Source organism: Numenius arquata, chromosome 1 (genome assembly GCF_964106895.1).
Source record: "Numenius arquata chromosome 1, bNumArq3.hap1.1, whole genome shotgun sequence".
Lineage (NCBI taxonomy): Eukaryota > Metazoa > Chordata > Aves > Charadriiformes > Scolopacidae > Numenius > Numenius arquata.
The window spans coordinates 66959177-66974595 of NC_133576.1; the positions used below are offsets into that span (position 1 = coordinate 66959177).

General features: G+C 39.5%; 1 protein-coding gene across 4 annotated transcripts in view; it reads left to right on the forward strand.

Annotated features, from left to right (window-relative positions):
• The window catches only part of PPP2R3B (protein phosphatase 2 regulatory subunit B''beta), a 54474-nt gene extending 43098 nt beyond the window's left edge, over window positions 1-11376 (forward strand). For 3 of the 4 annotated variants that reach the window (XM_074155912.1, XM_074155921.1, XM_074155931.1), the window contains 5 exons: window positions 70-159; window positions 870-1045; window positions 4438-4556; window positions 4641-4747; window positions 10140-11376. In XM_074155912.1, coding sequence (XP_074012013.1) covers window positions 70-159; window positions 870-1045; window positions 4438-4556; window positions 4641-4747; window positions 10140-10284 — 637 coding nt within the window. In that variant the 3' untranslated portion in view covers window positions 10285-11376. Of the gene's footprint in view, window positions 1-69; window positions 160-869; window positions 1046-4437; window positions 4557-4640; window positions 4748-9761; window positions 9886-10139 lie in introns of all 4 variants that reach the window. The other variant, XM_074155939.1, reaches the window with a different exon arrangement.
• Window positions 11377-15419: the final 4043 nt, after the last annotated feature.

The window sequence follows — 15419 nt, forward strand, 5'->3', positions numbered from 1 at the left end:
TAATTTTGGTTAGTAAAAGCTAGGTGTTTTAAAATAAATTGTCACTGTTTTCCCTCATTTACCTTCAAGAGGTAGGAAAGCACAAAAAGATGGAAAAATTAGCTATGCTGATTTTGTCTGGTTTTTGATATCTGAAGAGGACAAGAAGACACCAACTAGGTAAGAACAAAGTTATGTTTTAACAGAAATAAAGATTGACTTTATTGATTTTTCCAGTCTTTAAATTGGGACCAGTGATACTCAGCTGGAATTGTAAAGGAAGAAGCTAAATGATAAAAACATGAGTGGAAAACTGGCCCAGTTTGCATCATTCTTATTTATCAGTGTCTCCTGTTGTTGCTGCTGTAAAAGTCTATTTTAATGACTTTTAAGAGGCTGATTGGCCTACTTGCAGACAGGGTCACAGATAAAGGAAATTGCCGTTGTTTCATGATGCCAGTGACTTTGGGAAGCTATACAACAGCTAACATTAGCTGTAGGATATTGATAAGAAACCTGTTGCGAGATGTGTCACTGGCTTGTTCAATATGAAAAAAGAACTTGGGTTTTGATGCACAATTCAATTTTTCATTGGCTCCCTATGGTTTTTTTTTTTATGTAAAGCCACATGCTTTACTCATATCCCACCTCCCTGCCCCCGCAACCAAGAAGTGTGTTTTCAAATGCTGTAATATATGGCAAGTCAAATACCAGAAACTCTTACCACAGTAGATGCTGCTTAATGACTTCCTATGGCATTATGGAATATAGTCTTAAGTCTAGTTTTACTTATGTAAGTAGCGTAGCTTTTAAAACAAGCAATATAAATTCTTAAAATTCTGTGATAAGTTTGTGTAAACAGTTCTTTGCTATTAATTACTGAATTTCAGTATTGAATATTGGTTTCGCTGCATGGATCTTGATGGGGATGGTGCTTTGTCTATGTATGAATTGGAGTATTTTTATGAAGAACAGTGCCAAAAATTAGATAACATGGCCATAGAACCCTTGCCATTTGAAGACTGTTTGTGCCAGATGCTGGATCTCGTGAAGCCACAATATGAAGGTAATAAAATCCTTTTTCATGTCTAACTTTTGGTTCTCTGGATTAGGATTAGTGGATTAGGAGCTAGTGCACCCTTAAGAGCGCTCAGTTGGTCATACAAAGAATATGCCTTTAAGTTGTCTTTTCTCTAAAGTCTGTTAGAGCTTATTGATTGAGTGGCCTTCCAACAGCAAGCAGGCATTCATTTTCGTACTAAAACTTAATAAGCCGCTTTAAAATTCCTCGTGGGCTTTTATTTTGGGCTTGTAGCTATGTTTAGTCTTAAATGAAATCTTGTCACTATCTGGCTGAGGTGATGCTCTCAAGAAAAGCTCTTGACTGTTCTGCTCACTTGCCTCTTACCTGTTCTAGTACTCATTTAATTGAGGTTTCTTCAGAGGGAACAGCATTGGTCTCTGTAGATGAGTAATAACTTATTTTAGGTTAGAAGCCTAAGGTGCCCTTAGGAAATGCATGTCAATGGGCTTAAAAATAACTGAATACTAAACTGTTCTTAGTTTTTGTTTATTTTCTATGTTCATTTAAACCTTCATAGACCTACATCCTACCCTCCTGCATTTGATGTATATAATTTTTAACGGATGAAACTTCAGTTTACTTTTTACACCTGAAAAAAAACTTATGAAGTGAGCATGATGCTCACTTCATTTTTGCCTTTCTGTGCTGCTCAATACTAAAAATATTTTTAGCATGTCCTGGTAAACATATTACTGTGGTGTTGAAGAGTGATACCTTGCATGTTCATGGCCTCTACCTCTGTGCTGTTTCTGATACTTGTCTCACAAGTTGATAAAACTGTTGTAACCATGATGGGTTAGTCTTTGGGGATTTGTTGAACTCGGAACAACTGAGGTCAACCTGTATCTAAACTTAATGTCTCAACACTTGACCACAGTTAGCACTTATAACCCTTACTATGCCTATACTTTTTAATGTGAATTTCGGCGTAAAAGGACTTGGCGTACAGTCTGGTTGCTGCTATTGTACAGACTCTGCATTGCAATGAATTTAGAGCTTGCCTATTTGCTCTTGAAGTGTTTGATAGGACTAGCAGCCTCTATCGCATATACTAATATTTGCTATTTTTTTATGGTAAAAGAAAATTGTTGACCATCTTATTTAATGTTTTTGTTTAGCAAATGTAATGTTGTGCTAGTGTTTCACATTTAGACACTTCTAGATGAAGCACTGACTTTCTCCTACTTGAATTTCAAGTGTCACTTTCGTTGACTGTTTAAGAGGGTGGTTCTTTTTACTGTCTATACAATTATGGTTAGACAATCAATTAATAATAGTCTTGCTTATTGCCCACCTTCTTTCTAGTATTAAGAATATTTAAATTACAAGAAACTTGTTTTAAAAAAGCAGTTGTCTTTTAGTGACACGTGATTTTCTGTATGCTAAGGGAATTGAAATAGCTCAAAACTAGAATTTAAAGCTTCATATTCTTATTGAAACCAAGTTAAAACGGATTTGCTAGGTGTAAACACATTTCTAAAAGCAGATAAAATTGTAAATGGAAAAGCAGTATTAAGTATGTTTCAGCTGTAACCTCAGTCCTAGATATCAGTGGAATGAAGTTTCAGACCAACATTGTATAATGCATGGGGCATGGGGTTTTTCCAAAATGCAGTGAAGCAAGCTCTGAGGAACACGTTTATGTTATATGGTTGCCCACAATAGCTTCCCAAGCTTAGGGGTTCCCTTCCGGTCTTGTACATTATGTTTCTGAAGGGCAGAAATTTTCAATGTTTCTGTTCTGCATTTCAAATGAAACAAGATTGATATATCTGTTCTATATCATAAAGATGATAAAAGGAGGCTGTGAAACACAACCAAGATGAGAGTTGTTTAGGGCAACAATAATGAAAGTCAATTGTGAAGGGTTGATGGTTGTTTTATGAAAACTGAGTGACATTTAAAGGTGGATTAAGAAAAAATTCTTCTGTTTTCCTAATACAAAAACTAGCGGCATAAAATGACATTTCACTGGATAGATTTGAAACAAAAGAAGGTACTTTCATACAGTTATCGCTAAATTGTGATACAGTTTGGTACAGGATGCTCTGTGTACCAAAAAGCAAATTCTTTAATTTGTGGAGACCTGAATTAATTATCTCAATTTCATTCTTTTTCTGTTGGTCTTTGAGAGACAATGGTAGGCATCTGCATGAGTGTTAAGTGTCTAAGCTCCCGTTGCAATAAATGGAAACTGGAGAGCAAATCAACCAGCCAAATATAGGTGTCTAACTTAAACTGAGACCTTATATAACTCGGATTCAAACCAGTTGCTTGGTTGTGGAGAGTTGCTGCCACTTGAGATGGCCCAATACATCAGCCATCTGTGTGGGTGTGACAGATAAGACACAGGTGCCATGAGGGATTTGTGTCGCTCTGAAGCATCAGCTATAAGCCCAGCAGAACACATGAAGGCACTTCAGATGGCGACAAACACAAGCGTGGCAACCCATTTCCAAATGGGATTCAGATCTTGCTTCCCTCTGATGTCCTTGAGTTACACTTTTAGAGTCTGGGACAGTGCTGGGGAAATACTGTTCTGAGCCTGGCTTTTACTGAACTCTTCCATAACATCTGCATTTAGCCCCTCTTTGACAACAGAAGACTGGCCATATTTAAAGTGAATCAATAAAAGGGAGTTTTAAGGATAGCCATCTGTCTTTCCTTTTATGTTTGGTATTTTTCAGTCTTTTTGTGGAAGCTTAATATTCAACTTTGAAATAAGGTAACGTTTCTTAGCAATCTGACAAATACTTCTAACACCTAGAAGATCCATTGATTTGAGTCTTTAAAGTACCACTTTATAAAAAAACAACAAACAAACCACCTCTGAGCATTTTGCTTTCCTCTCAAGCAGTAAATATCGATCAGGCTAGACAAATGTGGCAAAGTAGTCTCTACGAAAAATTCATTTGTATGAAGCGTAGTCACACACTGTCATCTCTGTCGTACGTTTTTCTTTTCGAGCCAGGGAAGAGAAAGAGCTGCTGCCAGAGGACATTCCTATCTGCTACCCAAACACTTCTTGGGAAGGAATGGCTAGCTCACTGGAGACTTCTGTCTCCTGAGGAAGCTTAGGCAATTAGTTTAAATTATTTTTAATAGTGAAGTGAGGTAGACTGCATCTCACTCCAACATATTGAAGGACAGCAGGATGACAGCTAAAGCAAGTAACAAATCTGAAACATTTAAAAGTTTTGTCCGCTTTGAAGGTCACTTCTCTAGGGGTGTATTTCATCTGTTCACTTCTCTCCCATTGCATTGAACACCAGTGACAAATGGTCTTGAGCATAATGACTTTTGAATAACAATCCTCCTCTTAGAGAAAGGATAACTTCAGCTCTAAATGTCTTATCTCCTAATCTTCTTTACAGGAAAAATTACTCTGCATGATTTAAAGCGATGTAAGTTGACAAATGTGTTTTTTGATACTTTTTTCAACATTGAGAAATACCTTGACCATGAGCAGAAGGATCAGTTTTCTATGTTGCGGGTGAGTATGAAGCTTTAAAATTCTTTTTAGCTCTGTGTTTGACAATTAATATGTTTTTGTATAACTTGCAATGTGGTTGTTTAGGATGGTGATGGTGAAAGCCAAGAGATCTCTGACTGGGAGAGGTATGCTGCTGAGGAGTATGATATCTTGGTAGCAGAAGAGGCAGCAAGTGACCAGTGGAATGATGGGTAAGAATGTAGCAGGAGGGTTGGTATAAATCCTTTCTACTTATGTAGAGCCTCACCATTGCTGTCATCCTTGATGCTATTTTTATAGAACGCTGCTGTTTGTTGTGTTTTACCGTGTGCTCAGTGAGGGAGGAAGAACCTTGCTTGTATCTAGAATTAAATATTCCTTGACAGTCTGTGATCACATTGGTTTTGTCAAAGACAAGGTCCTACTTCAAATTTTGGGAGGAAATAAGATTTGAAAAAGCTTCAGCTCCAAACAAAATACAATATTAATTTTTGTAGCTCATTGTTAAATGAATGAAGAGCTTTATTAAGATAAGAGCTTTGGAGGCAAAAAATTCTCACTTCTGAACTCAATTATACCAGCCTAGAAGTATTTTCTCACAGTTCACTAAGAGTAAATACGATAATAAATCTTGTTTCAAAATCACTCCTTCACTTTTGCTTTGTAGCTTCCAGAACCTCTTGGAATCTGAAGTCCCAAGTTTGCCATTCATTGTTTTCGTTATTTAAAAAGGAAAACAAGTACAAGTTTAAGTTGTTTTAGGCCTTAAGTTGATGGACTTGTCTACAGAAAACACATTTTTCCTGCATTTCCTTTCCATTTTCAAAGGTCTCTAATTCTTGCCAGGCATTTCAAGGATGACTACCTCGATATTTAAGAGACTGCTTTAAAACCCAAGAAAGCAAAATCTTCTTAACACATTGATTTCAAGAAACTTCATGGAAGAAAGCTTATGAGGGAAGAAAGAGGGGAGGGGAAGAATTGTTATCATTCCCCAGCCTCTTAAGCATTAAGGGGTATCATACTCTCAACTCTTCATGGAATCCTCCCCTAGAATTAATTAATATTGCAGAATTAACAAGCCAAAAAAATAACTGAAACTTTATTATTGTGAGTTAGGCAATATTAAACCTTCAGTGTTTTTTATCTCGTTTAACCTCTTAAGGTCATGGGCTAAGTTTGGGGAAGGTACAAAATAGGTGTGTGCATTTTGACACTTATTTAAGACACTGCAATGCTGAGTATAATAGCGTAAATTTCATAGAATCATAGAATGGTTAGAGTTGGAAGGGACCTTAAAGATCATCAAGTTCCAACCCCCCTGCCATGGGCAGGGACACCTCTTGATTTGATGGATTGGAGGAAAGAATAGTTTCTACAGTCTGGCTGTGAAATGTTATTTATTTATAACTCAGCTGAAAAAAACTAGTGGGATTCTTATAAACCAGTGAAGTATTCAGACTTTTGGCACTCTGTTTTAGAAAGCCCTTCTAAAAATACCATGTTTAAACCATCAGGAGTTAAAATTTTAAGAAGTTCCTGGCGAACTTAGGCTGCTCCTGACAGGATCAGGCAGGCCCCTACTGCCATCATCTCAGTGTCTGTCAGAGGGTCCCCCCTTAATATAACACAGTAAATCAGTGTATCAGCAGGTCAACCCAAGAGCCCAGGCTTGAGACAGAAATGAATAGCATTTAGGAGCTTTGAGGTACTGTTAAATCTTAACTAGAATCACTCTCTCAAATGCTTTACACCTTTGTTGTTTTAGCCTTGTTTTCTCTCTCTCCTCTGCTGGTCCGTTTGTTTACTTCTATCGCAGTAGTTGTGTGTCTCCACCTTCCTGTTTTAAAATTCTGCTGCTGTTGTGACTTTCTAGAGTTTGAGTGGTAAGCCCATTTTGCCCATTTTCAGATACAAAGTTGTGAAACTCAGATATTTCTTTGACTAAATTTGTCTCAAAGTCACCTGAAAGTTGATAGTTAAATGCAGATTTCCTGAATTTCATTAAGATCCTATTATTGTGTCTTACAGCTTGTAAAGCCTCTTAGAGCTTTGTGCTGGTATACCCTGAGGAACTAGCTCTTTTCTCAGTTGAGATATACTGAGGGTTGAGATACACTGCATGGTCTGTACAAGCTAATCCTTAAGCTAGACTGCCAAGGAAAGATTTCCGCTGGTCCTCCAGTGTTCCGTGTGGAGGTGCCATGGGGGTCTGGAACTCATTGGAGGCAAAATATCGTTTTGACATTAGTAGTAAGGGACCTGCGTGTTGGGTAGTCAGGTTACTCTGTACCCCTGGTTAAGGGTTTGAAATTGCTGGGCTGTTGTAAACAAGTGTAGTTTTCTAAAGTTCTAAGACAATGTTTAGGCACAATTCCACTCACAAGTGCAAGCAGGATATAAAGTAAGAGCCTCAAGGTGCTTTAATTCTGATTCAGTTATGAGCTCGTTGACTGCAGTTCTGAGCAAGGACCATCTCCATGGTTATTGTTTAGACTAAATTGGGGTTTTTTAAATGTATTTATGTAAACACACTCCTTAAGTAATACCAGTGTGTTATTGTAAGAATAACGTAGTAGAGTATGCTGGGATATGGTAAATACGTATGATGCCAAAATATCCAGTTTCTCATTTCTTTTGAGCCTGGCGCTTGTAAACTCAAGCGACTCTTTGGTTGTAGGTTGCCTCTGCTTCTGGCATTAGCAGATTTATCACAGATCTTGCAGGAAAAAAACCCTGACAATTAAAGAAAAATATTGTATCCTATGGAAACACAGCCCAAAACCTCATGCCTTTTTATTTAATTACTTTGTTTCCCTAGTTGGGTTTGATGCATAAGCTGTAACTTAAGTGTTGGCCTTCCACACAGATGGATAAAAGCTTTTAATCAAGTGTTCCTGAAGTTTTGCTGCTTTGTTTCCTTGGAGTCTATTTCTTTGGAATATAGATTGTAATGCTCGTTGTCTCCATTAATTACCGGTTCAAAATTTGTCAAAGTCTTTCAAGTATCATATGCACAACCATATATGAGATGTATTTGGATTGACTAAATAGAAACAAGTATTATGCTTCATCTAACCGATTTCTGCCTACCCTTTTATTAGAAGCTTGTGAAGACTTGCATTTGAACTGCCGAATTGAGATACTATTTTTTTTTTTTTTAATAAAGAGCAAGGTTAGGATACCTTCCAAACAGTTTATCAAATAAGCAACTGAATCATAAGTTGTGAGCAAATAGATGAAAATCTGAAAAGTATTCTGATCTGGCTCAGGGAGCCATTGTCAAATCTGAGTTAAAATTTTAGTGCTTTCTAAAAGTGAAGGTCAGCAAATGTGTCTTCAAAACTTAATACCAAAGTAGGACTGTCTGATTTTTTTTTTTATTATTTTTTTTCCCCCCTACAATTGTCTTGAAAAATGAAGCTTATTTTCTATTGCTGAAGCTGAGAGAAACACAAGACTAGTAAAAATTTCCTTGCTCCTGTTAGGACAGTTTAATGAACAAAAACATTAACAAAAATTTATTATGAACATTTTAAGTGACTCTGTACAAAAACCTTAAAATCACTTACTGCATTTAAAGAGTTGTAACACCTGCCGAAACTGAAGTGACTGTTTGACAATCCCCTGTGAATTTTTTATTTGATTACCTTTATGGTAAATATATTCCTGACATTCCTATTAAAACAGTTGATCTGAAACTTGGGAGTGGCATACAGAAATCTAAAAATAGGCTGACTTCTTTACATTTACATGAGCTTTAGAAATGTGAGGATGGGGGGGCAAAAGGGACTCTAGAGATGTTGTAGCTAAAAATCTCTGTGCTGGGAATAGTGATAGTCTTTCTAATACTGTGAGAGGTAACTCAAATAATTTCAGTGCCCAGAGGTGTAAAATGGGGGTAGTGTTTCTAAATTTCCTTAACTTAAATAGCTTGGAAAGGAGTAAAAGTGATATTCCATGAGGCCATCAACGCTTTGGAAGAGACTGGAATTTTTGTTTGGTTCAATAATGTTTAAATAACAATCTTCTGAGTATAGGATAGCTGGAACCTTCAAATAGTGTCTGAGATCCTCGTGCTGCCATTGTAATGACTGGAAAAGCTGCTGTCACCTCCCTGTATCACTATGCAATCAGTAAATCCCAAAGGTGCCTTCAAGATGTTTCTGTTTAAGAAATGGGGGGAAAAAAAAAATCCTTCTCAAAAAGATAGGAATAATGGAGCAGAAGACTACTAATAACAGATTTGTGAGCCAAAACTGTTGTTGCAGTAGAATATGCATCTTTCTTCCAAATTCTTGTTTTCAAACGAGTAACTCTGAGAATGACTTTTGTTTCCTGTTCAAATCAGTGGTGAACTTGTGGGAGAAACCCAAGGTGTTCTGTTCACTGCCTCAGCACTGATTGAGGCTCACATAATTGAGGCTTTAACACCCCTGGGAAGGATGAAATAACAAAAAGAAGAAAAGAAAATCACCATTTAATCTTTGCCTGATGTTACCAAAGCATATTTATTTTGCTAGATTTTTTTTTTTTTTTTACTCAAAATGGTGGTGAAGCTGGCTTAATATGCTTAACAGTTTATCTGTGAAGTGTTTCAAAAGAATTGCATTTGCAATTGAAAATGCCCTTCCTCCTACCTCTGCTCTTAATGCTACTCTATTTTAGTGGTCATGGTGGTTTCTTAGTATTTAACTCTTCTTTGCCCCCCGTCTTTCTCTGAAAGAATAATTCTAATCCAAGTCTTGTTAAGTAGATGGAAACGATCCCGTGCTGAGATGAGATTCAGTAGCACTTGGGAAGATGTGCATGAACCTGAGCCAGCCCAGCCCAGGAAATGGTCAGTTCTTTAATCTGACATCAGAAATCTCTGTAGAGATTTATGATGCCAGAGGTGCTACAGAGAAATCTCTACAGAGATTTTTGATGTTTGATTTCTTTTTTAAATGGCTATCGATTACACATTGATCCCACCTAAACAGACTGAAGCACATCCTTTTTAAATATCAGCCTTCACTGCCTTGAGTTAGTTAAACATTACATTTCGTTATCCATCTGTTCATTTTCATCGGCAGCAGGAGGTTATCGGTAATTTCTCATCAAAATATTGGCTTTTGCTTTCTACATCTGCTTTAAATACACAGGTGGTTGCTACCACTTCCTTGCGCTCATGTGCATTTGAATAACACTTTCAGTGTTCTTTCTCCTTTGTTGTATCTACCACAGGTGTAGTTTGTTCTACCTAATTCAGCATAATTTCGGCTTTCTTGAAAAGAACTGGAAGGGTTTCTGTCAAGCGCTGAAGTCTTGCATTTGACCGTGTCTAACTTAGGAGTAGCCCGCTAGAGCAGTACGTGCTTTCAGTCCTTTCAGTAAAGCTGCGTATCTCACTAACAACTTGTGCGCGTGACGGGAGAGGAAGCCGGCTTAAATTTAAGTAATTGTGACAGAAACCTAGTGCTGCTTCTGCTTACGGGTTTCTTTACTGTAAATAGAAAATACTGGAAATTATGCTCTTCCTGCAGGTGCCTTGTTAGTTTTCTAACATTTGGGCACTTCCCAACAGAGCAAGACTCTCTATTTTCTCTTTTTGCCTGCTCCTAGGTATGAAGCAGAACTGAATCCCATAGACCATCAGAAGGCCAACGTCCTAAAGTATCAAATGGAAAAAAGACCATTTTTTGAAATGCCTTCCCATCTGGCTGACGTAGACTTGGATGAATACGACTACGAAGAGGACTTTGAGTAGTGGCGACTTCTGGTCACCACTTGCGGAAGAGAAGGGACAGTCTGCAGCAGGTCTGCTACACACCTATACGTTTCAGCGGGGTTTGTTTCCAGGAAGTCAGCTTAGTATTGTGCTAAAAATATTTAATCACTACACTACCTTTTAAGTAAAAGAAGCGCATTTGTATGGAATGATGAAACTTTTTGTATTTATTCAATAGCCTATAGTTTGTAAAATAGATTAAAATATTTATTTACAGATGTTGCATAATTCCTTTTTGGAAGAATAACCATATTTGACTTTAGAGAAAAGTAATATACTGGTGGGTTGTGGTGTTTTTTTTGTTTGTTTGTTTTGTTTTTTAAGAGAACTGTATCATTCTCTCTAAGTTGACGTGTGGTGCACTGACCATCTCCATCCCATACATGACCAGGTGTTCCCAGCCTGGTATGGGAGGTACGGAGACAATTTATAGCTGGTCCGCGATGCTTATATGCTCATAGACAGCCCTGGGGTTTTTATGCCTTGGCAAGGAAGAGACATGGCACCGAGTGCGTGATTCAGCTCCGATTTAGAAGTAGAGTTTCATTTGCCAAGCTGAGCGTGTTAGTGCACGAGGAAAAGCAAACGCCTGAGACAAGTTGCTTCTCTTCTCTGTGTAGTCCTCGTTTGCCCCAACTTTAATTTTGCTTGCCCTTTTAAACTTCAGCCTTTTCATTCATGTTCATTACAAAAAGATTATTTAATAATGAAGTCTGGTTGAGTTGTTCATACTTGATCCAAAATGAGTGTGTTAATTCATGTAGAAGGAACCAATTTTTTTTAAATCCTTTGTATAAATGTTACTTGATCAGTGATGTGCACTAACTTGTTGTGGGCATTCAGTGCTTTTGTGTGTTCCCCCCCTTCAGTTGTTTGCTATTGACACATTCCATGGATATTCATCAGTGTCACAGCAGCTTGAAATTGTTGCCTCACTGTTAAACAGATTTTGTTGGGGAAAAAAAAAAAAAGATGTACAAAAAGGTGTAAGTTATTTTTGGTTGCAGTGTAGATCTGTTAAAAAGTTTTAAAATCATGTTTGTATTTTCAAATAAAGACTTTCATACATGTAATTTGACAGTTCTAATTATTATGTTATGTACAGCATACAATTAACTTCCTGCTATTAAAGAACCATTTAGAATCATAGAACTGTCTAGGCTGGAAGGGACCTTGCAGATCATCTAGTCCAACCATTAACCTAACACTGACAAAAGCCATCATGTAAGATATGATGGGTTACACGTGCGCGCAGTCCGGTTGGACAATTACACCAAGCTGCACATTGAAAGCAACTGAGCTCAAGCAGGTTGTTCCTCATCCAGGACAGTGTTGCTGAACAGCCGGGAGCGGCACAGAGAAATCCCTGCTACACCACTCATCGTGCCATCTCAGGTACAGATTCACAAACCTGTGTATCTGAAGTAGCGAATTTATCACTAACATCTCTTAGTGAAGCTTACCAAAGAAAACTCAAGTCATTTTACTACCATTCAAAGGAGTTTTACGAATAAAATCAGGGTTGATTGTTCTGGTTTTAATGGGCACTCGTCAAATGTCTCGAGCGTTGGTCAGACACCTTTCACTGCCTGCCTGCGGTTTGGGGATTTTCAAGAGTAAAGAAAGACACACAGAGGATTTACGTTAAGCTCTGTTACCAAGGTGCTGTGGGAAAGGATAACCAACTGGCTTTCCAGAAGATAATCCTGAACGTCTATTGCTCTTCAAGGGGTGGTCACTTTTCTCTACCTCCAACCCTTCAGCTGGAGCCCCCCTTCTTAAAAAGGTGGGGTTTGTGAACGGGCAGGTTCAGCAAAGGGCACTCTCACTGCACACTTCTCCACGGGAGCAGGGCAGACCTCTTCTGCAGAGCCTGTAGCTGTTGTTGCCATTTTGTGTTTAATGAAATGCCTGTTAAATCCTGCTCCCTATTATATTTTGGATAACCAAGTCCCTCTTTTCCTAAAGAATTTGCACAGCTCTTGTAGAGCAAATTATGGTTTTATTGTGGAAGTGACTTGTCTTGCAACACATGAACTCTAAGGATTACCGTACCTCCCCCCAGAAGAGTAATTCCCAGCCCTAGTCCTTTGCTGCAAGAAGTAAAGCATCTGCATTTTTGATGTGGTCCCAGGTGTGTTTTCTTAGTCCAAATCCAGCTGTCTTCTCCATACCTGGTAAGTGTTTAGGGCTACAGCCACAGCTCTAGGTGAATGAGGGAAACATCACTGTCACAGTTGAGGTTTGGGGTGGGAGGGAGTCAAAGGGGAACTGAAAACAAGTTGATCTGGGTGAGCATCAGCATTGTCTTGTCGAGTGCTACCTCTCCTCTTGAATTAGCCTACTGCATACTTAAAACTATGGAAAATGAAGCATAATGGTTTTACTCTTGCCTGGAAGACATTCATGGCTTTCACGTCCATGTTCATAGGAGCTCACTTCTTGTTTTGTTTAGTAACAGGGCAAACTAGGCGGCCAGTAGCACTGTCCTGCTCTTCTTTCTCCAGGCTTAGTGTGGGACTATTGCCTGCACTTTCAGTACTGCTGGGTAGCAATGGTTATGTAGTTTATTTTACACAGTTACAATCCAAAATATATATATATATATATATCAAAAAATAAAGCTGATTGATTGATAGGATTAATGAAGCGTACAATTCCATGGAGCAGTGACACAGGGTCAGCGAAAGCAGCCAGCACTCCCCAGCTTCCTGCTTCTGAAACACTCTTAGGTGAAGATCATTTGCAAATTCTTAATGGAAAAAACACTTTTGAAGGGCCACGTTTACAGTCTATTTACATCGTCTTTTCAAGCTTTATATCTTCCAAGTAAATACCACATGATTACTGTGTGCAAAGGATTTCTTCCAGAGGAAAATACTCGGTCATCTGGTCCGCTATTTCTTTCTAACTTGGACACCTTGACACAAGTCTCCTGGCAACACGTCCTCATCCCCACAGACCCCTAACCATGTCTCTGTAAGCACTAGAATTTAGAAATACTTTCAGACAATTTGATCCATGTTTTCTGCTTTACAGGCAGGAAAGGGCACTGCCAAGTCACCTCCATCACCCAGCAGGTCACAGCTGGGCCGAGCTCCTTCCTCCCTGGAGTCAGGTACAAGGAAACAAGTAGATATCCATCATCTTGGTTATCTCAAATGGTAAAGAATACACCCAGCAGAACGCTGCCCCTGCGCTGACTTGAGCAAGCTTGTCTCATCTCGTTTGTAGAGTCTCTGACTCAATACTTGTCAATACCCCGATTCCAATCCTTAGGCTGGGAATTGTTCCATGTCAGCATCAAGGACCAGGATGCAGCTTGATGTTCATAACGCCCCACAACCTTAGAAGCGCAACAGCCAAATTGGCGACACCACGAACGGCAACGTGGAGAAATCAACCACAGTGCTAGTACCTACTGGTTGTGGGTAGATGCCTACAGGCAGGGATTCGACTTGATCCGTAGCTCCTGCTGCCTTGCTTGATGCCATCACAACCCCATTTTCAGTTAAACAAACCGCAGAAAAAAGAAATGGTAGCATGTTCTTCACTTCCATTGATGCTTTCAGCTTCTTAACTCTCCTGTACCACAAGGAAAAAAAAGATTCAGTCTTATACCATCAAGAAAACAACATATAAGAACCCATAAGGAACCAGAATAAAAGCGTAGCCTCTAACCATTTAGCAGCTTGGCCATAGTTGGCTCTTGGAAAGCACTATATTTAGCTTCCACAAAAGGAAAGAAGCATTTCTATACCACAAGGAGCCCAGAAAAGGCACTAGAGGGACAGCAAGACACTTGCCACGTGCAAGACAAGTAGTGCATTTTCTGTATGTTTCAGTCCTGACCCACAGATTTAAATTCTTTTATTACCTATCTACAATAGGAGCTGCTCCAAGGACATGGTCCAAACAAATAGTCTACATTTTAAAAGGCATATGTCTGGAAAAAAAGGTAGAGGCTCCTTTTTCCTTCTACTCCTCTTTAAAAAAAACCCACCGCTCAAGTATGAAAAGAAACTATTTGTTTAGGAGGAAAATTTTTAAATGAGGAAAAACTCATTTAAAAAGCCAAATATCAGGCCAGGTCTTCAAATGTGGCTCTTAAATCCCAGATAGCCAGAGCCACCGGAAATCAAGGGGTTGCATCAATCACTGCAAAAAAACCTATCTGCCACACACCGGGTTTGCATTCCATTAGGAGTTCAGAGAGCAGGGGGAAAAACAGGAGAAAAACCTGAAGGAACTGCTCAGCCCCTTGCAATGGTTGACACAGCAAACCCTTAGAGGAGGGGAGGGTTGTCACAGGCTGCAGCACAGGAAACCTCATGGCATCCGTTATTTTTTCCCCCCCTTTCAGTACCATCACTGCTGCAACACCCACGGTGTCCTTGCACTCCGCTGTCCCAAAGGGCTAAAAGTCCTTCCCTGCAGCCGGTGCCCATTGCAGGGCGGAGCTGAGCCCCAGGCAGGCAGCTGCAGTTTTGCCAAACTATTATCTGATCCCAAAGGTGCCCACAAGACAACCCCCAGGCTACGCCGGCTGCCGCTCCAAGCCCACAGCGTTCGCGTGCTTCCCTTTTCAAATCCCCAGCTGGTTTGGGGACAGCTTAATCTCCCCAAACAGCCTTGACTGGAAAAGGGCAAGAAACAAGGGACGCTGCGGCGAGAGCCCTGGGCTGAGCAGTGATCAGACACATGCCGAGTCTTTCCATCTAAAGAGCACAATGCAAACCCCATTTGTGAAGCAGACATTCCCCGCAGCGTTGCCATCTCTGCAATGTGTCACTAACGTGAAGCAACTGCGGCAAATGGCTCTTAACTAAGGAGCTTCCCAGTATGGGGAAAAAAAGGAAACCGGCTCCTCCTCTCAATGCACCCTGGCTTTTTTAGTTCAATGTACCTAAGGGTGTTGAGAGCCTGCAATAAGAATTGCCTTAAAAATGCAGATCAACCCAAAGGAGGAGACTACAGCTGCAGCTAAGAAGGGAAGAGGGGAGAACCCCTTTTCTCAGCCCGAAAGGGGCCACAAAAGAGCATCCCCTTTGCCGCTTGACGGGTTACTCGTGAGATTCTGAGCTCACATTCACCCACCTCAATGACAACTGTCC